This window comes from Crocodylus porosus, unplaced genomic scaffold, assembly GCF_001723895.1.
Source record: "Crocodylus porosus isolate Cpor-Errol unplaced genomic scaffold, CroPor_comp1, whole genome shotgun sequence".
Classification (NCBI taxonomy): domain Eukaryota; kingdom Metazoa; phylum Chordata; order Crocodylia; family Crocodylidae; genus Crocodylus; species Crocodylus porosus.
Genome location: NW_017728950.1, coordinates 45,283,798 through 45,307,895, shown reverse-complemented (window position 1 = coordinate 45,307,895; position 24,098 = coordinate 45,283,798). Strand labels below are relative to the sequence as shown.

The 24,098-nt window shown below is 39.7% G+C and overlaps 1 protein-coding gene across 3 annotated transcripts in view; it reads left to right on the top strand.

Annotated features, from left to right (window-relative positions):
- The window catches only part of COMMD10 (COMM domain containing 10), a 207,889-nt gene that overhangs the window by 26,671 nt on the left and 157,120 nt on the right, over positions 1–24,098 (top strand). For all 3 annotated transcript variants that reach the window (XM_019555292.1, XM_019555295.1, XM_019555294.1), the window contains exon 4: positions 14,465–14,575. In XM_019555292.1, coding sequence (XP_019410837.1) covers positions 14,465–14,575 — 111 coding nt within the window. The remainder of the gene's footprint in view (positions 1–14,464; positions 14,576–24,098) is intronic.

Sequence of the window (24,098 nt, the reverse complement as noted above, 5' to 3'; positions counted from 1 at the left end):
TGGTGCAGTGGTAGGGTAGTGGTGGAAGCACGTAGTGGTGGGGCAAGGTTGGCACTCATGCAGCATGCAGCCTAGGACCTGTGGCTTGCTTTGGTGCAGCCTGCAGGTGTGCAGCCTCTCCTCATGTGGCCTGCAGGGCATGTAGCCTCCAGCCACTTAGAAGTTAAACAGTGTTTTGGTAGGGGGTGGCTTTTCTGACAAGGCTGTGCTATTTGCTGTTGCTGTGTAAAGCTACTCATTGCCTTCTGGTACAGTTTCTTATATACCTCAAAATAATTGCTTTCTATAATATTTAGTTCAAGTTCTGCCAAGATTTTGTCCAATTATGTCAGGTCTACTCCAGTCGCAGTAAGACAGGATTTGGAATTCACCTGCATGACACCACAATGCAAGTTTCTGAAAATTAAATCTGTCCTTCACTCCTAGTTATGTCTTCTTCTGGTCTGCTTTATTTAATTTTTTAGGTAGGATTCCCTTGTAAATGTGCTGTTGCTGTACTATTTAACTGCTCTTTCATTACCATTCTCCTGCTCTACACTTTGTTTTATTCCTTTGTGATAAAGTTCATCGGATACTTTTACAATTGGAAATACTCACAGGCTGGATGAGCCTAACTAAGTGAATCATTGGTCAGGTTATTAAAAAAAAAAAAGGGCATATCAGCAATTACACTTAATAATGCACAAAATCTTGTTATTTGCTTCCTCTTTTCATATTAGACTCTGCTGGTAACAATGTCGTAGTTAAGATGGTCTCACGCTTCCTATTAGGAGACTGTTTTTTAGTCATTTAGCCAAGCTCAAATCATTTGGGCTGAAATTTTTCATGGTAGGTCTCTCCCTCAGATTGATGGTGATGAGTATTTAAAGTTTCAGTTAAAACAGCTTTGCTATTTCTGAGGGCAAGCAAAGACAAAATCATATTTTTGCCTGTGTTGAGAGTATTGCAACCTTTTGAAATAAGGTCACTTTGCCCTGTCCCTTGTGTTGGGATACAAAAAAGATCACTGAAAAAAATCTTTCTTTTCCCATTTTCCCTTTAAATTATAAGTAGATGCTGCTCTGTCTCATCTTTCCACAAATAAACAAATGTTGTAATTGCAATCACTAGTCTTTTTTGTTTAACAAGCTCCTCAATGGATCTATTCACCTTTTGTACTTGTGCAGTTTTTTTTTTTTTTTTTTTTTTGCTCTTATGTATGTGTGCATAATCATGAGCTTTGAGCTTGGGCTTGTTTTCCTTCTTCAGTTAGTTTCCAAATGTGCACATAAGCTCCTTGTCTGTCTTTATTGAGCATATACTTTTTAATATTTAGTTGAGGCATTTGTCATTCAACTATATAATGAGCAAGTGAAAAAATGAATAGCAAAAATGAGTATTCATAGCACTCTAGGGAATTTGGGGAAAGATACAAATATGTATAAAAATCAATATTTTGTGCAATATGTAGGCAGTGCATATTCTCTAGAACTAATAATGTGAGATGATTTCTTCCCAAGGAAACTAATACTGCAGTCTTTTTAAGTGTATGAAAGAAATGCTTGTTACAGTGCAAGTAGCTAAAAAAAGTGTTACAGGGCATGAGTGTATACTTCAGCTTCCTTCATGGACCTACTTCCAAAGCAGCCTAATAAAACCTAAATCAATACTAGCAAGTTAGAAGAGGAATTGAATTACATATATGTAAACTTCCTTTTTGCTTGTTCAGTGGTACGGATTTGTTTTGGAAGGAACCATTACAATCGTCTGATGTGATCCGTTCACCACAGGCCATAAGGCTATAAAGAATCAGATTCTCTAAATTTGAGGAAAAATATTTTAGGAAAATATGTAAACTTGATTTACAAATATATATTAGTGCTTGAAATTAAGCTGCTCAGTCCTTGTCAAGTTGGTCAAATGGACTCTGGGCTTGGAGTCAGTTGAAGCCCTAGCCCCCTGCGCTTGCCTATGGTGCCTGCCCACAGTGCCTTTCCCAGTTGCTTACTGTCTGTCATGGCTCCAGCCCCATTCTGGCCTGGGGCATGGAGTACATGGAGGCTCTGGTCCTGGTCCAGCCATAGTAGTGATGGTGGCAGTGGCAGTGGCAGCAGCTTGGGTGTCCTTGGGCTGAAGTTACCACTGCTGTGGCCAGGCTGGGGCCAGAGCTACTGGGTACTCTGTGTCCTGGGCCAGAATGGGGCTGGACCCATGACTGATGGTAGGTGGCAGAGGCTTCGGGGGGGGAGGGGACAGAGGCTGCAGGGGACAGATGGCGTGGGGGCATGGCTGAAGCTGTGGCTCTGACTGACCCCAGTCTTGGATCAGAACCAGAGTTGAAGCTGTAGTAGCTGCCTACCCCTTGTATGCAAGTCCAGAACCAGGGGCTTTTCCGCCCATGTTGAAAAGGGGAAAAATCTTCACCTTGGATTCAAGTAAATATGATAGATCTTCTTTATGCCTCCAGAACTGGTATACAGGCGGTCATCGACTTACAGTGTTTCGAGTTACAATGTTTCGCACTTACAACGTTTCTAAATTGACACGCTGTTTCAACTTTATGACGTTAGTTTTGACTTTACAATGCTTGATCCGATGCGACGCCGCGCCATTGAACAAGTTTGCTGCGTTGATTATTTCCCTGGAGAACATCTCCAAACTTCCTGGGACACTGTCTTTAAGAAGGCAGACAAGGCTCCAGAAAAACCTGCAGCCAAGAGTCCTGAGACGACTCCATCCAAGAACCCTTCATAAAGTCCAACCAAGAGCCTTTCAAAAAGTCCTTCCAAATCAATACGATTGCTATTTCCAATATAAATACATTAATGTAGCTATATTACCCATTTATAATTGATCGAGTACAAAATTCTGGGGTATTTTTAGTGAAAATAGGGTATTGGGCCTTGGTTCAGGAAACAATCTCCCATTTATAACATTGTTTCTTATGAGAAAATTGTTCCGAATTACAACATTTTGACTTAAGACGCGGTTTTCAGGAACCAATTGTGTCATAAGTCCGAGGGCTGCCTGTAGTTTATACCTCTTCCTGCTGGTCTGCACGTTTTTGAGTATCACATTTCTGTTCCTCCTGCATGTTCTTAGCGACTGAAACCTCTCTTTGTTAAATAAACAGTGTTCTGTGAGGTTTTTCATTGTAAATCATATTTTCCAATCCTAAGTGTTCTCATGACTCATGTATAACCCCCCACGTCACAAATCATCAGTGCTCTCCTTTGGGGAAATTGGTGTGCAATATCTAATTTGGGCTTTGATCTTGAAGTGTCATGTGAATGAATGAAACCCTTTGACAGCAGCTAGTCCCACTGATATCAGTTGGGCTCTGTGCAGGGACCTGCAGTGAAAAGCAGATTGGAGCCATAGTTTGTAAATTTTATGCAGGGTAGGGTCAGAGGATATGATTCAGTACTGTTTCACTCCAGGTTTTTTTTTTTTTTTTTAACATAGTTCCACTGACTTTTCAGGTTTTTTTGTGTATGGAGTTACTGACACAGCTGGAATAATACAGTGTAGAAAGAAACCCTGAGTCTCCTTCTGTACGTAGCAGCCCAGATACGTCTGTGATTCTGTGTATAGCATACAAAGCTTGATTGCTAATCAAATTGGTGTATAGGCAGGTTTAATTTACTAAAGTGAAATGGTCTTTTTCTTTACAAAAGTGTGCGTTGGTACGAAGTACTTGAGTAATCAAAGATATGTCATAATCTATTAGGTAAACTAAAATATATTCTGATTATTATAATAGTTGAAAAGAGTGGAAGCATCCCCAGACTTTTAAAATGTCAAAATCACAGTTTATATTTTTTTATGTAATGAATTAAGAATACCTTGACTGACTTAGCCAGCAGAGTTACCTTTTTATAAAACCAATATAGTGAGTGAAGAATCAGGTTCACCCATCTTTTTGAGTTATGTAGTTTGTGTGGTTGTTAAGAAAAATGCTTCTTAACTAAGGAACATTTAAGAATTTTTAGGAAATTGTTCAGTGATGAGACCTGAGGAAGAGTACCATAGTACCTGATAGCTTGTCTTAGTCTATCCTAACTATACAGTTGGTCCAGTAAAAGATATTACTTACAGAAATTCCTGCCACTTGCATTCTTTTTTTCTGAATATTTTCTCTGTTTGAGAATCTTTTAAAGAAGATTTTGAGCCTGTCTGATATATACTATTCAAATACTATGAGAAAGCTTAGAAGAGCTTGGTGTTAAGGTGTTATTCATACGGAACTCTCTTGACTTTTTTAACAACCTAGTGAAAGCTTAAAACTGAAACTTCTTCAAGTTAAATCTTTCCCCTATATCACATGCATGCAGTGTTACTGTTGCAGTTCTGGTTTGTGTGCACTCTCTCTCTCTGTCTCTTTTATAAAAGCATTTAAGCTTTGTTTCTTAAAATTATGTTATGATCCTCTCTGAATTTTTGTAAACGGTTACAGAGTGCCAGCGTAAACTAAGGAGCTGTCTTCCTTGATAGTTTCTTTTACATATGAACTCTCTATGACAGTAATACTACCCACATCTTAAAATGCAAGAAACTGTGAATTCAGATTCTTTTGTCAGGAATACTTTTTTATCTTTGAACTGTCATGTACCTGGGTTGAGTAAAATGGAGATATTCTCCTACAAAGAAACATAGCTAAAATAATCTTTTTATCCAAACCAAGAAGCTTGAATATCTTATTTCATTTTTGAAAACCCTGTTCTATAGAATTATCTTTTTTTCTTCAGCACTTTCTGGTACTTGAGAGCAGTGTTGAACCCTTCCCATATAATTTAGGAACATAAAGCAGAGGTCTGGAAGAGTCCTCTTGGATTGCAGCATGCATTCCCTGCTATTGCAACCTACTTGTGATTTTAAAGCTAGATTTATTTGTAACAGGTTTATGTGCATTTGTTCGTATCCCAGTATTGTCTTTTTCCCTTTAATACCCCTGCTTTCTTTCTAATGTTTATATCCGATATATTAATAGGCAGCAGTCATATCCCTTCTCAACCTTTATTTACTAGGCTAAGCAATTCAAGTTTTTCTTAGTTTCCTCTTGTAAAAAGCTTCTTCATTCCCCAGTCATCCTAGCTGCCAGGTAGCTACAAATATTTGTTAAAAAAATTCAAATCTAATGTTTGATTTAACACAGGCTGATAGACTTCTTAGAGAGGTTCTGCTGGCCAGATTGGCCTACAGGCCATATGTTTTATACCCCTGATCTACAAGAAGTGAGTTAACCAAGCCATTTTTTTGAAATTTTGTTTTAAGAATATAATTATTAACAAAACCTGTACAGACATTATTCAGCTGTCCTGTACATTTGTCCCTGATTAATCTCTATGCAGTATTATTGCCATGACCCTTGTCTTTCCTCCCATTGATCAGCTGCTGTTTCATTGTAGGTTATATGTAATTGTGTTTTTACTTTTTTGGGAAATGGAGCTGGTGGCTATCTGTTGTGTCTAGTTCCTAGCACACTTTTAGTGGCCCTAAGGCCCTGCCACATGTTCAAATTCAACCTGGATAGAAAACAGCTATAAAAGTGTTACACATTTTCGAGCACTAACTTTGTAGTTGGTTGGTTCTTCCTATAGCTGGATGGACATTTTAATGGCACAATAATGATTTTGCACATGTGGCCAGTTTTACTTTACATGTGTGGCTTGTCTAAATTTATTGTGTGATTAACCAGTTAATTCAGTAATATATGTAACATGTGGCAGGAGCATAAGGTGAATAGTACCTGTAGTTAATCTTCTGTAGTTTTGCCTGTTTAAACTTGAAAACTAAGTCACAAGAAAAAGACCATATTCCAAATACCATATGTTATTGCATATAGCATGCTCCAGAATTAGACACTTATCCTGTTTCTGAAAGGCAGAATGAAAAACAACAGATCTTTCCTTGTAGTAAGTAACTGAGTAGCAGCAGTTAGGGAGCTGAGCCTGTTCACTCTTGTGCTCTCTGTGGATCATAGACTTGACTTTCACTTTTGTCTGGTAAGTGGTAGAAACTTTTACTATACATCTCATATATAATGTGCACTTCAATTTCTAGCAACTGGTTTTGGTAAAAACAAAAATGTGTTGGTATGTGAGAAAATATGGTGTATGCCTAAGGGAATAGAACATACAAATGATATACCGATGCCCAAATAGGAAGACATCTGCACTGTTATGGTTGAACTAAAATTGTTTTCACTTGGGGAGACTTGGCTAATTAAATTTGTGAGTTTTGTGAATTCGTGACAGGTCCTGGTTGCACAAGAAGGTATAGTCCTGCAGATTATTGGTATAGTCTTTAACCTCTTTAGTGATAAAGAAAGACATATTGCAAGTTTACCTCATCAAGGATGGGTAACAGTGACAGTTAACCTGTTTTCTTTCTGTTCTAGACTACCTGGATCTGCAAAAGACTTTCCAGTCCCTTGTCTAATAAAGTAGATTGGGACTTAACAAGAGTCCAAGAATTTAACATAGCCATCCTGTTCTAAACATCAACAGCTACTGTGAAGTATTTAAAAACCAAATCTTGGAATCGCTTCATATCCTCTGTTAAGCTCTATGCTACTAAAAGCCACAAAGAGAGCAGTCTTCTCTTCCTTTTCAGCATGCTCTCGGGTTACTTCTGTCATATTAAGGTTGCACTTTGATAAAATTGCTGATGCAATGGTATAATGAGAACTGCCCTTCCCTGTCTCTCCTTGAAATTTTTTCCATCTGGGGGAAAGGAATCTTTCATTGTCTGTTGGCACACAATGGGCATGGTTTGTTTAGCAGAAATGTTTCGTAATTGTCCACCAGGTTCCTTTGAATTATGCTGCTTGTGTTACCAGTCGTGCTTTGTGCAGCAACAGGGAGAGGCAAGATGCCATTAATGAAAAGTCAGCGTGCCTCAGCAAATCCACAAGTAATCAGCTTCTCTCTAGAGAAAAGTAATTATAAATGTAAGTAATTGACTTAAAATGGCTGTTGAGTCAATAGTTAAGGAGCTTTGAATCCGTTATCTCTATACACATCTGGAACAACGTTTTACTAACTACGTTGTAAGAAACTGGCTGAAACTAAAAGCATGAGGGTCCATGTTAATTAAGCCATTTGACATTATTAATACCAGAAGAGCCAGTACTGTTTGAAGCAGCATCAAATCTTTGCCAGCATTTAAATTTATAAAATGGATACTAACATTTATTTTCAGATATGATCAAATTAGTGATGAAATCATCAGAGGCAGATTTGACCCGACTAATGGGCTCATTAGGAGCTAGATCAATAAGAGATTTAATAGTGTACCATAATTTCCTTAGTACTCATTTTTCTTCTCAGTAGTTTCAGTAGTGATCTAGCTGTTCCAGAGGACGCTTTTATTAGTTACAAAGATGCCTTTAGTTTTGGCCAATGGCCACAAACTTGGTTTATTTTTAAAACTTCTAACCAATCCATACCACTTATTGAGTAGCTCCAGCAACTCCTTAGCAACTTAGGTTAATGCAATGGGAACATATCTTCCATAGGGTCATATTCACCATGTATTTGAAAAAATTAGGCATAGCCAGATGACAAATGCAACCTTTTTAATTTTATATGACATTTTTAGCGCCTGATTTTGTCACACTGGGACACAGTTGATGAGCATTTAGATCTACTAGTATGTAAAGTAAGTGGAGAGAGCTAGCTAGCTATGTCAGTCTGAGGATGGGCAGAACCTTTGTTTATAATGGATTTAACAAGACTTTCAATGCCATTTTGATGTCTGTCTTATGGAAAAAACCCCCCCAACAACTCAGTATTTCAGGCTTAACATGCTTTAAAAGTACTTGCATATATGTATTCTGGATCACATTAGAGAATTTTTAAAGTCTTGAATTAATCTGAAAGTTAAATAAAGGTGCGTTAAAAGACTACATTGTTTGGAATTGTGCATGAGTGGAAGGTACAATTTGTATTATGTTTTAGAAAAAAACTATTTTAAATGCAACACGCCTTGTCAAAGGAGATGCAAGGATCTAAGCTAGGTTTTTCATAATACCTTGACAGAATAGTTTTAAGCTGATTGGCTGTCACATTTACCTAAGCCTCTTCTTTTTTTGTAGAGATTCTGATAAGATGGATTTCAGACACTCCTATAATATGAGGTGGAGCTTTTGTTACAGTTTCTAACACTGCTTATTTATTTTCACTGCTACTTCCACTGGTTTCTCTGGGGTCAGTGCTACTAAGCACTTGTTTTGTAAGATGCTTCTACAGTGTGGGAAATTCATGGAGGAAAAACAGTGGGTGGTTTGCTGGATATGTCAAAATACTGCTTATGGGTAACCTATCTACTTTGCTTTGTCTTGGCTGAGAATGAAGGCTAGTCTTGCCAGTTTATGTGACTTTTTTATTATTGTATTTGTTGTTGTTCTTAAGAGCCAAAACTCCTGGAGGCAGGTGATTTGAAAATCTCAGCTTTCATTTTAAAGTAAGTTTCCAGTCCTCATAGTTTCTAATCCTTACAATTGTAGAGAAGAGCTAGGCTATGTGACATGAGTGCACTCTGCAGGCTCAGAAACCAGAGGACAAAAAGACCGTAGTATTTAGGGTACAGAGAAACCAAAGATTACAATGAGTTGAGAGAGCAGGGTTTTAACATGTCTTAGCTGCTTTGTGGTAACTCTCTGTGTGCCTGCTCTTCCCCCATAATAAGCGAATGCCTAAGCTGGGAAGCCTGACTTGGTTTCGTTGAAGGATAGTAGATCCCATTTAGCTTCTACTTGCTGTGGAGTAAGAGTGTAAACTCATAGGCACTGTAGAGCAGCAGCTGTGCAACAAATCTTTCTCCTTTTAGCTTTCTGTAATTTGTTTGTACCTGTAGTAAATTTGGCTAGGAGGTGGCCTGTTTGTTTGTTGTTTTTTACCCTTATTTTCAAGTCTGTCATGAACTTTTGAGGTCTTAGAGTTGATGTTGGCAGTATTGAGGGACATACCTTAAGTAGGTAGTTGCCTTCTCTGAATATTACTTATACTTTGTTCTTCAGCCTCATTCTCCCAACAGTTTTTCCCAGCTCACAGTCCTACTTGTTCTGCTTTCATCCCCAAATTGCTGTTCACCCAGTCCTTTCCAGCTCATGTTCTGATGGGCATGTACATCTGCTTCCTCACACCAGCCTTAAGCTTCAGCTCTATAGCATCTGTCATGGACAGCCAGTTTTCCCCCACTCTAAAGTTCATTCAGTTTCCATCAAGGTTCTCCCTTTCTTCCTGGAAGATGTATTCCCTATATTTCTGACAGAGTTTTCAGGCTCTCTTCTTATCTTCTGTCCAGACACTAAGGTCTGCCCAGGGAAATGAGCTTGTACAGTGCGTGTCATTCCTACTTCATATTACTGTTATCCAGAACGCTTTCCGAAAAGATAAAATGTCAATCTTGGTCTCAAAATTTGCAGTCTGGTATAGACAAATCACAACATGTGGTTATGGCTAACCAATAGCATGGATGGAAACAGGATGAAGAAGAGAATAATCATGGATTGGTATTTTGTACTGGATTTCCTGAACTAAAGGAGTATTTTGCTCTTATTTCCTTTTCCTTAGTTAACTAATTGAAAAATATAATAAAAATAAAATCTAATCTACATATGATATAAAGAAGTAACCTTTATTACTCAACACCATATAGAACATTTCCACATTAATCTGTTCTGTTTCTAATTTCATTTTTATTGAAAAGAAGGTCTTCTGGACAGTGAAACAAGGACGAGCAAAGTTCCTGGAACTGGGACTTGAGTGAGAGCAGGTTAGGGAATCTCTTGGCTAAAAGATCCTATTGCTTGAAGGCAAGGGGAGTTCATTAAGAGAACAGACTGCTTAGCAGCTTTTCCTGCCAAAAATTATAATAAGCTTCTAGGAATCGCACGCTGAAGGTAGTGCATGCTCTCCAGTGTAGATTTAACATTTCTACTAAGATGACTTTGGTTAATGCAGCCTGTATTATGAACTAGGCTGGGCTTCCAAATGTGCTTAATACAGATTGTTTGTGCAAATTAGTAGTTTTTTCTATTTGTCAAGTTCATTTTGAATCTAGAATGTAAGCAAAACAACCCTCTCCAATTTTGTGAGGTTTTTATGCAACAGTTCCTCAGTTATCTTGCATTAAATTAGTGGACAAGCAAGTGACTTTGAGAAGAATGTTTTTTGTGATGCATACTGATTTTTTACAAACAGCAGAGAAAATAAGCTCTTGGAGGTATATAGAACATGAAAAACATTAATGGGCCAGACTTGTTGAGTTTTGTGGACATTATTTAGAGTCTTACACAACTGTGAATAGAGAACTCTCACAAGTGTATTGGTTCAGCCCTGAAAATAGGATTTGCTGTCATTTAAGTTGTACAAAGGCCCATACAGATCCTCCATGCAGAATGAATTATATTCAGTATAGGTTTTGATATAAAAATCTACCATAGTCATGTCAGATTATCTAGCCATGTCAGTCGGAGGCAGTAGCCCACAATTAAAAATCCTGTGTCCTTAGACTCCAATAGATAAGTTGCTGGACTAGAAATTGGGATATTTCTTTTTATTGAAAATAAGGTTTTCCTTACCTATACAATAGATATTATACTGCTTATTTATATTTATCAGTATTTATCTATGATCTATAGATAAAGGGTCAACTTTATTTTGTGTTAGGGCAGGTTAGCAACACTGATATGCATATCAGATCCTTCCTCTGGTTAGTAACAGTTTGTATTGCTATAATTGGTTTTTTATACCTGTTGGTATGTACTGCATCTCCTTTGGGTGCAAACATTCCCAAGAAAAAGGAATTGCATAGGTACCTTCAAGCTTGACCTTTTCATAGCTGCCTGGATTTGTCCACAATAGTAGCTGTGGAACAAACAATAACAATGCTTTTATACATGCTAATTATTAGCTGCATTAATACTATCTGCCTTTTTTTTCCCCACCCTGTTAACTTTCTGACTTGTACTTCCTGGTGTGCATTTGTTAAACAATCAGTTAAAAATTAAATACACGAGTGTTAGTACTACCATGAGGAGTAACATGAGTAATATAGTTGAAAATACATTATTTATTGTGTAGCCTTTCTTCATGTTCCATATACATTTATAAATAAATGCTGATTGGAAATATTAACCAATGGTCTACAGTAACTGAAAATGTGTATTAATTTTATACTGCTTATCATTTTATTCTAAGCAGTACCTCTTAAGGAGTCTTTGAAATTTGCAGTATATAATCAGTTCAGTTCTGGCTACTAGGAAATAATTTCTTCCTTTCTGTCTGATTATAGCAAATGTTGCATCAGAAATTAAAATAATTACAATGTCTCTTTAACCCCTGAAAACTTAACTGTAAATCTTTTATCACTTCATTGTTATCAAGTACTGTGCCCTGGGTGTAAATGCTGTACAGAAACTTTCAGGGATGTATGTTGTAGCCATGTTGGGCTAAGAGAGACAGAACTCTTCGGTTAGAGGCAATGCCTTTTAACAGACCAACTAATACTAACAATTTTTTCCTTTCTTTGCGAGCTTTTAGGTCCAAACGCCCTTTGTCAGGCTGAGGAGAATTCAAAGATTTTGTACAGAAACTTTGTTACTGCTCTCAAAAGGTGAATTGGTATTTTGCAATTTTGAGCATCATCTAAATAAACACGACTATGCCAAAATAAAGGTTTCATCTCCCTTTCAGGAAAATTAGGCAAACCTCTTTGAAGCCTCAGGAAGCATATGATACATTAACATTGCTTTGCTTTGTTTTTTGTATGATCCATATGTCATTATCATTTTTAATATAGCTGCATGACAACAATATTTTAATGTACAGGCAGTCCTCGGACTTGCAACATAATTGGTTCCTGAAAACCACATCTTAAGTCGAAATATTGTAACTCGGAACCAATTTTCTCCTAAGAAACAATGTTATAAATGGGGAATTGGTTCCTGAACCAAGGCCCAATACCCTATTTTCACTAAAAAATACCCCAGAATTTTGTACTTGATCAATTATAAATGAATAATATAGCTACATTAATGTATTTATAGTGTAAATAGCGATCATATTGATTTGGAAGGACTTCTTTGAGGTGACTTTGCTGGACTTTTTGAAAGGCTCTTGGTTGGACTTTTGAAGGGTTCTTGGCTGGAGTTTTCTCAAGAGTCTTGGCTGCAGGTTTTTCTGGAGCCTTGTCTGCTTTCTTAAAGACAGTGTCCAAGGAAGTTTGGACAGATGTTCTCCAGGGAGATGAGTGATGCAGCAAGCTTGTTTGCTGGCGTGGTGTCACATTGGATCAAGCATCGTAAAGTCTAAACTGACGTCATAAAGTTGAAACGGTGTCAATTTATAAATGTAAGTGCGAAATGTTGTAACTCGAAATGTTGTAAGTTGAGGGCTGCCTGTAAACCAATTAAAGGAAAAAATAAGAGTGGCTGTTCCATTGTGAACTCAGACCATTGTGCTATACCATACGTTGTGTATTTGATCCAAGATCTCTGCTGTAGCGATGGATAATGTGAATTAAGAGTGAAGTAAAAGCCATCAATTTGGATGTATTTGCTGTTTTTGGTTCGTTTGTTCTCTTACAGAGAATAGTTTAGTGGCACGAAGGCCAGAAAGTGAGTGTGCTTGTGGGTATTGTTATTGTCTCTGCAGCTGAGTACAGTTTACTTTCTGATCCTGGGCAATTTGCGAACTTGCTAAGTTGAAGTTTCCAAACTAATACAAAACTGTGTTAAAATAAATGTCTGTTTGTCAGAAATACAGACACACAGGCTCAAACCAGAACCGTAATAATACTTTTGTTTCTAAGAAACTAAAATAAAAATCCTGGATTCTTATAGTAGTGTTCAGTCTCTACTCAAGAAACATGTGGGTGTTAAAAAAATTGGAAATATAACTACTTGGGAAAAGGAAAACCATCTTTATTAATGAGGTTTCATGCCCAAGTTTTTGTTGGCCAGCGTTTGGGACCTTGTGAGCTGTTGCTCAAAGAAAATATGCATGGAAACTTCATTCACAAACCCCTGATATTGCTGCAGGGCTTGTCTATATTGTAACTTGTATCTGTTAATACATTTTAAAATCTGATTTAGTTAAACCAGGTGTGGATAGACTCACATTCTGGATTAAGCCCGTCTTAGTTTAGTTAAGCCCTATGGGTTTGTTTTTTGTTTTAAAGAAGTCTTCAAATAGCTATAGTGGACTGCGCAAAATGTTGAGAGCACATTTTAAATATATTATCTTGCCCTTAAATCAGTGTGACTTCTTGGCATGATCTCCCATATTTTGGATTGAGGGACCTATTTTGATTTTTTGTAAGTCAGTAAAGAATCAGCACGAGTGAAGTGACAAATATAAAATTGTAAGGTGTACCAGTTTTAGCTAATTGTTCCTCTACACTGATTTCTCTACACTCAGTATACATGATATAACTTCCCACTGTCATTTGGAGGTTTTCTCTTAAATCTTTCTGTTGCTGTCAGTGGATTGGTAGGCCAGTCTTTACCTTGAATTGAGAACTCTTATCTGAGCTGAGCTGTCACCGGCTGTTAGAACAGGGCATCCATTGCTTTTCATATGTCCTTCCTATATTTAGCTACATAACCAAATTAAAATACTTCCGCAAACAAAATATAAAGAAATTCCAAGTAATACAGTTATACTTCTAACCTGAAGGAGGTGGAAATTACGCGAATAAAATACATCATCAAATAGTAATTCTCTTTATTTTTCTTCTGTTTTTAGTAAGAAAAACCTGAGAATTTAGTTCTCTGGCAAATATTCTGTTTTATTCACAGAAATATTGTGTTGCTTAATTTGCTAATGTCTGTACATCATTTTGATCTTGGGATAAAAAGCTGTACAGAGTATATTTAGTACGTGTGTGGAAGAAATTCTGTACATGGCACAACAAGCTGTTTTGGTTCTGTTACACTAGGAGTAAAAGCAGTACAAAATAGCTTTTGTCATTAACTTCAGCTGGTATGATGGTACATGCACACAGAGAAGGTCTGTTATGTTGCTTTTTGGATTATTCTGAAAGTATTCTGCTAAGACTGTTTTTGTGAATTTGAGTATAAAACAAGTGAGAGGGAGCCTCAGGTGATGATCATCAGCTTTGGAAAACTCAGGCTGTCTATCCTTTGGATGTTTTTGTGTTTTATTAATTGGTTTCAGTAAGACTGGGAATTGATGCAAGTAATAGTGTAATTGTTAGGAGAACTTAGATCTGCTCAAACATACTAGCTCTTCATCCTCGAGATGGGCTTAGGTGTTGTAAATACACAATATTTAAAGACATTTTCAACTGATTTGTTTCAGGAGCCATTGATAGGGCAGTAAATTATATGGGTATCCTAATGACCTTTTTTAAAGCATGCTTATACTCATTGCCACAGACAAGCCCCAAATGTTGATAGTTCACTTCCTCAGTGCTTGTGCAGCGTTTAATTCTAACCTGAGCTTGTGTTTTATAGCTTGAGACAGTTGGATGGCAGCTTAACCTTCAGATGGCTCAGTCCACCCAGGCGAAATTGAAATCTCCTCAAGCTGTATTAGAACTGGGAGTGAGCGATGAAGATTCAAAGGTATGAACTGTACCTGTACCTTTGGCATAGTGAAGTTTTAAGATAAATGCTTATTCTTTCTCTTTTTTATTTTAAGAGGTTAATGGCCATCTCTGGAGCTGTACTAATAGTTGTTAACCTCACTCCAGTGTTTTCACTGTCTCCCTTTAAAAAAACATCACTACATCAACTAACTAAGCAACTGGAATTAATAAAGTATTGACATGACATTTGTGCTAAATAGGTTTTGGGATTAAGAACCAAGATAGCAAATCTCTGTGGTCTTAGGTTATTGAAGAGAGATGCCTTAAGGCAATGACACTCAACCGGGGTGCTGCACAACATTAGCACTGTGTTAGGTGTGCAAACACTTGCACATGATTCACAAGATACACCCAGAGATTTCAAATAGGAAGCCATAGTGTCACAAACATTCTGACCTGTTGTGGCCTTTATGAGTTCTCTGCAACAGAAGAATTTTTTGCACTCAGAAATGAGTGAAAGCTTAAGACCTGGCATTTTCCAGTAGATGGCTTGAGTCTAACAAGGTTAAGAATCACTGCCTCAGGGTATGGATATAGTTTTATGGTGTATTTCATGATTAGTAATTCTTTTGCATTTTGTCTGGTCTTCCACTGCCTTCCAACTGGTTTTGTCTCTTATATCTCTGCAAAGGAAGTGCGAGTTTATGTGGTCAAGGGGTCCCCTTTGCACAGACACAAATCTTGACACAATATGCAGCAAATAGTATTTTTACATGTGAGAGTAAGATGCTTAAGAGTAAGCAGGGAGAAAGAGAAGGAGGCAATGATGTAGTGACACTTTACAAATGTCAGACCATATCTCATGTTGATCCATCTTATTTCAGTTTGAAATTGACAAGCTGTGTTGGTGCTACTCACTTTTATACCTGTGCAATGCTTTTATGTTTAGGGTTAGTGCTTGTGCAGTTACTTTAATGTATCCAGAATGATAGATGGAATCTAATATAAACCAGGCCTGAATCATATAGAAGGGATGAGAGGTTGCAAATTTAAGTAATCCACAGGAAATATAACTATGATGGTTTATGTTGCTTTTGTTGTTGGGTAATTAACAAGATCCACTGCTTTGCATTATTTGGTTGATTATCTTTTCTTGCTAATAGGGAGTGAAAAATCCTAGACTTTGCTGTCTGTACCTTAACTTTAGTGAAATGCTTTGAGTGAATTTAAAATGCTTTGAGTCTCAAAGGACCTGATTCTGTGCTTTGACTTGCTTTAAATCACAGTAAGTGCACTAACTCAAGTAAAGTTGCTTATAATTTACACTGGAATGAATGGAAGGAGAGTTGAGTCTCTAGGACATTAGCCAGACTTAATGACTTTTATTTTCTAGGGGGAGGAATAGCTGCTCATTTTGGAGTGAATTCTTGAAGTTTTGATACAGAAAGTTATATGCATATGGTAACGAGCACCCGGTCTAAAAAAAGCTTCAGACCTTGTAAAAACACCTGGGAGAAAATACAATATTCATGTATCAATATAAAGGAAGAAGAAGAAAATGTCTAAAGAAAATGAATTTTGCATTTTTTGTTTCATTTTTGGGAAAAGTCTGTTAAAGCAAAGTCATCTCAGTATGATTTTGTGCAATGTGGAATAGAGCTAGGGCAGCCTAACCATGTAACCATGCCATTTTGAAGGTAGAGTCTGCTCCTACACCAAAGCTGAATGGGCTAAGGTATAGCTGTTTCATGAATGGGAGATGAAGGTTAATGAATTGGCATGCAGCAATTTTCTCTTTCTGTAGGTGCCTCAGGGTGATGTTCACGGCATGCAGTTTTTTGGAGATGTAAAACTAAGACCTTTATTATAGCAATTTTCACACAAGTAGTGTGGTAGATCTGACCCTGGCCCAGTTCTAGCTTGAATAATTATATGTATTTTTTTCACCTTTGAAAGTTCTTCAGTAATTTCAACTGGATGATGTGATATTATTTTATTATTTCTTATCTTAACTGTTTTCTGGAGGATGTGTCCAACAGCATAATGGGCTGTATTTCAATGATGGCCAGAGGGGTCACACAGTTACTTTATCAGATATTGTTATTAGAACTGTTGTACGTATTGGTGTCAGGAGGCAGGGAAAGGTGCCATCCTGGAACCTTGGAGGCAGGTTCCATTCTCTGCCCTGCTACTGACATCTTGTGTGACCTTGAGCAAGTCACTCAGTTTCCTTCTCTAGGACCCATGGAGGAAACATGCTTGTTGTGGGTTCTGTCAGATTACTTATAATCTTTAATTTTGTTCTTAACAGCATCAGTGTTATGGATGGTGATCCATCAATGTGATGGATGCAAAATAAACATTGAGAATGAATACATGTGTCCATCTCTTTAAAGGACATGCCCAGCAATTTGCACCTGCAGTGTACTGGAGCAAGCTTTTGTGTGTACAGTAAGCAACTACAGTGTACACATAAGAGGCCCCACTGAAAGTTTCTGTCTTTAGCAAAATTATTCTGGACAAAATCCAGATTGACCTCCTAGGCACCATCAATTTATGCTTTAGTATGCTTAAGAATTAAGGATGTGATCTAATTTTGACAGGAATTCAAAGAAAAGGATTATGCATTACAAGAAGAGTTAGGTGCTTCCCAAAGATGATTTGGAGAGCCTGGATGCTGAGCAGCAGTCAACTAGAGCTAGAGTGCATACACTTGTTCAAATGATTTTGGAGAATTCTCCCAAGTTTGCTTCCCTGGTAGAAAAACATTCCTGGAAATACATAAACAAGATACAGTAAACACTGCGTTAACTGGCATTTTATAAGCCGGCATAGGTAAAAGCAAAACTGGAAGTACCTGCTGCTTAGGGCCTGCCTCCCTGTCCCTCGGTCCCATGGGAGGGGCAGCGACACCCTGGACATGGCGGGAGAGGCGGTGGCCTGGGCCTCTCAGGTAACTGGCATCTTTTGTTTTCTGGCACCCCCCATTTCCCATGGGTGCTGGATAACAAAGCTTTTGCTGTATTTGAATGCTGAGTCCCTGAGGAGCAGATAGCCTGCTGTGCTGATGCTGTGCAGCCAGGGGGCTCCTGTGCACACATTTTGGTATGCTCTGCAGGCTCCTTCAGTCTTTGTGGAGACAGATGGCAGCAGTATACAGGGCAGTTCTGATTGGCTGACTTAGACTGTTCAGGGTTAGCTTGTGTCTCGCTGCAGCAGAATGTGGGGATTGTTGAAGGTTCATGTTCTGTTCCCTGCTTGATTTGAGTAGAAGAGTTTAGCCTGAGTGATGCACTGTCCTTTGGGGGATGGGAGAACAAAGGACTCTGGGATGCTGGAGGATTGTGCTCTGGCTTCCCTTAGAAGGGAGCACGTACAGACATTCACTCTCCTGGGAGTGATTTAAGCCTCGTTGTTCCCGGGTTATTTTTCTTCTGGAGTGACCATTTTTCTTCTGGGAGAAACATCTTGAATATCTGTACACTTGTAGTTTCTTCTGTCAGAGCAGCAACTCTCCCAGTAGAAACTGAATTCTGTATGTGGCCTTAGGCAAGGATAGGGGAGTGTTTGGACTTGTGCCTCTCTTGAGTTTTGGTACCTGACTCAAGGCTGTTTGGTGTGCCTGTTCAATGGGATCTAATGAAGGTGTAGTCCACTTTTTGATGGTGTTTAGAGGATTCACCCAGGAAGTAGGATTCAGCTAGGAGAGAAGAATCCTGATATCTGGTCCCTGCTCCTAGGTCTGTTCATGTATTAAAATAGACAGCTTTGGATAAAAATTTAAATAGTCCTGAGGGCAAGAACCTCAGATTGCTTGGTCTAAGATAAATCCTCTAACCACTAGGATATGGTCAGACTTCCCCTTGCCTGGTTGATTTCTTGGTCCTTTGACTCGTGCAATCATGGCAGCAGTAACACAGCTTTACAGGGGAGCTGGAGCAGCTGATACTGGGTTATATCTTTGAATGCAGGGTAATGTCCCAGATTTAGGTGCCTAAGCCTCTTTGAGCTTTAAGCTATAGATGCTGAGTGAATTCAGTACCTAAGTGGTTTTGGGGTAGCTGAAGTGAAGATATTTTGAATCACTTTTGGTGACTTGATAGGCTGTGTGAGTGGGCAGGCTTTGTGAATGGGTGAAGAGCTTTATATGATATAACTTGTGTGGCAGGGCACTTGATGTGCCTGCCACTTGAGGTCAGGCAGCCTGCTGAGCTTCTGGCAGGAGGGGTCAGGGCTAATTGCAGAGTCAGCTGACCGAGGGGGCTGGCAGGTGAGGCTAGGCCTGATCAAGGGAGTCACCTGATTGAAGGATGGCTGGGTTTAGACAGGATATAAGCCCAGACCCTGACAGTAGGGCTGGCAGTAACTTTTTGGGAGCTGGTGAAGGAACATCACCCAGCAGAAAGGCTGCTGTTCCTGAATGCAAGCAAGAAGAATAACATTGGAATGTTTGGGTAGGAACTAAGGGGGTGGAAGAAGTTCCTGGGGGACCCACGATGGGGGTCCAGTGCCTTGAGAATGGGGCTCAGTGCCTGGAGCCTATGGTGTGGCTGGATGAGTCCTGAGAGGGGCTGAGTACATAGGGGCATACTAAGAGGCCAGGTCAGCCCTGGGAGAGGGACTGAGTGTTTGGGAGACCTAGTGAAGGGTCTGGATGAACCCAGTGAGTGGGGCAGAGTACAGGGGCCTATTCAGGGATCTGGATGAGCGCAGGGAAGGAAGGGGCTGCATTAGGGAAGACCTCTGGAGGGCTCTGGGCTAGCCCAGAGATGGAGCGATCTATGGAGGGACCCAAGAAGGAAGACCCACAGAAATGACAGGGCTGACAGCTGCAGCAATGACCCTGGTAATCTCAACTGGCCCATGCAGGGCCAGGGGACAGGGTGCAGGAGGGACCAAAGGGTGAAAAAGGCCCTGGCCCTGCCTCAGGCCAGTTGAGATTTCCAGGCTCTCTTGGCTCTGGTAGTCTCTGCTGCAGTCTAAGAGAGGTCAAAGGTACTTTTCTGGCTGCAGCTAAGAGGAAGGAGTCAAGGGGTGTGCAGCCTGGGATGACTATGGGTAGTGCTAGGTCATTGGAGGAGGAGGAGGGATCAAGGAAAAAGGTCAGAGAATGAGTTGGGGGCCAGAGATGGAGGACTTGGTTGGGAGATGGAGCCAGAGGCCCAAGTGGTTAGCAGCCTGGGAGAGGTGTAGAACATTGTGGGGGGGAGGGGCAGAGAGGGATGTGTAAGATCAGGTAGGCCTGAAGACTGGTCCTGGGTAAGACCAAAAACTTCACCCAACTGGGGCTGGTTAGTGTGGCAGGGTATCTTCCATGAAATGCCATGCATGGACTACTCTAGGAAAAGGCAAGGATGGGACACCAGAAAGCCTTAGCTGCCCCTTGTGGGTTACCCCATTGAGGGGGAAGACTAGGGAAGCACACCCTGACAGAAAAGCACTTGGCCAGGGAAGACCAGGACCACGTGGTTTTGGCTGCCCAGCAAGCAACTGGGGAATAGAGTGTAGGACCAGATGGGTCCAAGAGCCTGGATAGTGAAACCCAGCAAGGGGCCTGAGGAATATAGTGAGGCCCAGCGAGCATTGTGGGACCCCAGGGGTCCAATGGCCCAGCAAGGGGCTGGGAATGGAGTGCAGGATCAGATAGATTCAAGGGACTGGACAGCAGCCTGGAAAGTGAAGAACCAAAAGGGTCCAGGACAAAAGTGGCTTGCAGCCTGGAGAGGACACAGGAGGGAGAATAAGGGGCCTGGTAGCCCAGGGAGTGTTGAGTGAGGGGTCTGAGAGCCTAGAGAAAGGGCTGGAAGAGAGACTGAGGGGTCTGGTAACCTGATGTGGGCCGAGAGGGAGACTGAGGGGTCCGGCAGCCCAGAAAGAGGCTGTGCGGAGAGACTGAGAGGTCTGAGGGCCTGGAGGGGGCTGAGAGTGGCTGAAGGTTCAGGAGATCCAGAGAAGCTAGAACATCTGCAATTGGTAGAACATCTGTAAGGATGTGATCTGTGGGGCATAGGGCTTGGTGTAGGGGAAGTATGGAGCCATGCAATTGGCCTATAAGGCCAGGGCCACAATATCAGTGGTCATTGTAATAAGACCAGGGCAGCCTCCTGCATTCTGTGTAAGAAGGCATGGCAGGAAAGAGCTAGGCAGACTGCCCATAGAGCAGTGCATCTGAAAAACAATGTTTGGGTACTCTGTGACACCTTAACTTTAGGATTGCTTTTGCTACTGTCTCCCATGATGATCTCATTAGTAAGCTAAGGAAATTCAGTCTAAATTAAAGTACTGTAATGCGACTACATAGCTGGTTGGATTGTTGTGCTCAGAAAGTAGAGATTAATGACTAAGTGTATGATTAGGAGGAGGGATCAAGGGGTCAGTCTTGGGTTCAGTACTATTTAATATTTTTGTTAAAGACCTGGAGGATGGGACTGCATGCACCCCTAGCAAATTTTGTAAATGATACCAAGTTTGATGGAGTGGTGGATGCTTTAGAGGATTGGATTAGGATTTACGATGACGTTATAAAAGTGGAAAAAGGTCTGAAATTAATTAAATTAAAAAAGGACAAGTGAAAAGTTCTGTTCTGTAGGTGGAAGTTGCATGCACAAAGTTCTACAGACTGCAGCCAAAAAGGACCCAGGATTTTAGTGAACTATAAGCTGAATATGACCCAAGAGTATGCTTCTTGTTGCAAAAAACATACTGAGTTGTATTAACAGGACTGTTGGCCTCAGATCAACGTAAATGATTCTTATGCTGTATTCAGCATTTCCTCAATTGGAGGAACATGTTTTAAAAAAGATGTAAACAAATCAGAAAAAATCCCATAGAGATCAGCAGAAATGACTAGAGGTCAAGGAAACATGATTTAAGAGGAGAGGTTGGAAGAACTAGGATTATTTAGTCAGGAGAAGAGAAGACTGAGAGTATATAATAAGAGTCTTCAGTTACTTACAGAGAGGGTGGTAAGAAACATTTCTTTGTGGAACATGGGAAGGGTTAATGATCCTAAACTACAGAAAGAACAACTGAAGTGTATATTAGGAAGAACTTTCTCAGTAAGGTAGTTAAACACTGGAACAGAGTATCTGGAGGTTGGAATTTCTATCTTTGGTAAATTTTAAGAGCAGCTAGGACAAACATTTGTTGGAAATGATTTAGCCAGGGGTGATCCTGCCTTGAGCAGAGGGTTGGACTAGTTGCCCTTCTGAGGTCCCTTCCAGCCTGTTTTTGTATGATTCCATGACTTACTCAGGTAGAATTCAGACATTTATCTTTAGGTGCCTAGTTTACCAATCTGGATTTTGTTCTTTGTCATTTTCTTAAATGAGAGAGTTGGGCTAAGTACAGGCAGTCAAAAAGCCTGAGGCTGAATCGATTCAGTCTTTGCAGGTTAGTCTAAGCTGCACAAATTGAATTGAAATAGAAAAGAACAGACATTTACCTTTGATTCAGGAAATGCAGCTACATGGCTGCTGTGGATCAGGCCAGAAGCCGGGGGGCACTAGAGCGTGGCTCTCTGGCTGTGCGTTCACTTCTTTTTCCTGCTTCCCCAAGGTCTCTGGGATTTGCAGTCCAAAATTAGAGCAGCAGGACTCTGCAGGGTTGCTCATCATTACTTCTTCCTGCTTCCAGATGCCTTTGGGATTTGTAGTCCACAATCACAGCCAGCAGTAAGTTTGAGCCAGGGAAGGGGTGTTTAACATCCCTCCCTGGCCCCAGATCCCAGCTGGTGTTTGCGTGGAAGGTCTTTCTCCCCACCCCCTGCACAGACTGGGCTGCATCCTCAGTGGTGCTTGCTCCTCCCTTTGTTAGCCAGCCGGCACTGCCCCAGCTAGGGAGTAGAGAGGTGGGGCCAGCCCTGCCCTCTGGAGCTTATAGCCCAGCCCAGCCCAGGGCTACAAATCATGCTGGAATGCTGGAGGACTCTGATTTAACTTGAACCAGGAAGGGGTCGGGGACAGAAGCTTCATAAACCAGTTTGACCTAAATCTGTTAAGACTGATACTGCATTCGACCAGGCTTATCTTAAACCAGGTTTATCCTAAACCAGTTTCAGCCATTCTGAAACTAGCTTATGTGCACTGAGCTTCTGTTCTGTTACAGGTTTAAACCAGTTTCTGATCACTGAAACTGGTTTATGTATAACTTCTGTCCCTAACCTTGAAGTTGTCTGTGAAGCACATAGCTCACATATGTCTAATATTGTCAAATGGTAAAATGTTGATGAATGGTGAGGAGACCCACCTGCATATATTTCCATAACAAAATTCATTAAATGGAGTTTTCTTGGGATTCTTAGGTGGTTTTTTTATTGATCCAACAAGATGGACTAAATTTTCTTACGGTTATTATGATCTTAGAATAACAGCTCTTGCACAGAATGTGGTATACATCACAGTTATAACTTTGTCATGGCTAATTGTCTATATTTGTTGTTGATCCTTCACTTCTATTGCAGAAATTAATAGCCTGTTTTTGCTCTATGAAAAGAATTGATATGCTTCATTAATGAAAATGGTTTTCAAATCAGCTCATTAGGTGGCAGTAGTGCTCTTTGACTTCATTTACACATTTTAAGCTCTTCACAGTGTTTTTTGAAATAACATTCTTCACCAATTGTGTAGTCAATAGTTGTGGGAAATACTAAGTGTTTACATTTCTAATCTGTATATAACAATAGGGTTCTGTTGCACCCATCTACAAAGCAAATGTCTGTTAATCAAAAATGTGCAGAGCAAAGAAAATGGAGTTTGTCATTATTTCTTCTCTGCTAATTGAATGTGATCATACTAGTACATTTATGTTTACTACTACTAACCAAATTAAAGACCATTCAAACATGAGCTCCTTTGTTAGAAGCTAACATTCAAAATTGGTACTTAAAATAATTTCTCCTGGGAGGAAAATCAAAACCTTCAAATATGTGAATGGTATTGTTCCACAGCTATGAAATAAAGCAGGTTTAAGGTAACAAATGAGTTCAGGGGCACATAATATGTCAGAATTGAATTAATGCAGTAATTTTTGGCAGGTTTTAAAATGACTTGCAGGGGTATAACGCTTTAAATATCACACCAGCAAAAAGCCAAGAGGTCTGTTTGGACTTTCTAGATATACATTATTAGTTGTCAGGGAAATATGCAGCTAGCAGCAATTGTGAAGGGATTATATGAATTTCCCAAAATTCACATAATCCTATCTTTAGTTGCTACAAATTCAATTTTTTTCTTTTTTGCTTATCCTTGAGTTACATTTTCATCTCTCCACTCCTGAGGAACTGGTATGAAATCACCTTGACAACAAAAACATCATTTATCTTATGGTAAGTTGGATGGGAGTCTAGTTACAGATGGTGCTTTATTTATGGAAAGGAAAATTCAGTTTGGAGTCAAATTAAAACCTGCTGATATGAAATTTCAGGATTGAAAATGTTAAAAGTGCATTTCCAAAACTAAAGGAAAAATGATCTAAACTAGGAGTTCTTAACCAAGTTTTGTGCTGGCATTTCTTGATAATACTGCTGTCAATAATGTCTTCCATGTAATTGTAATGGATCC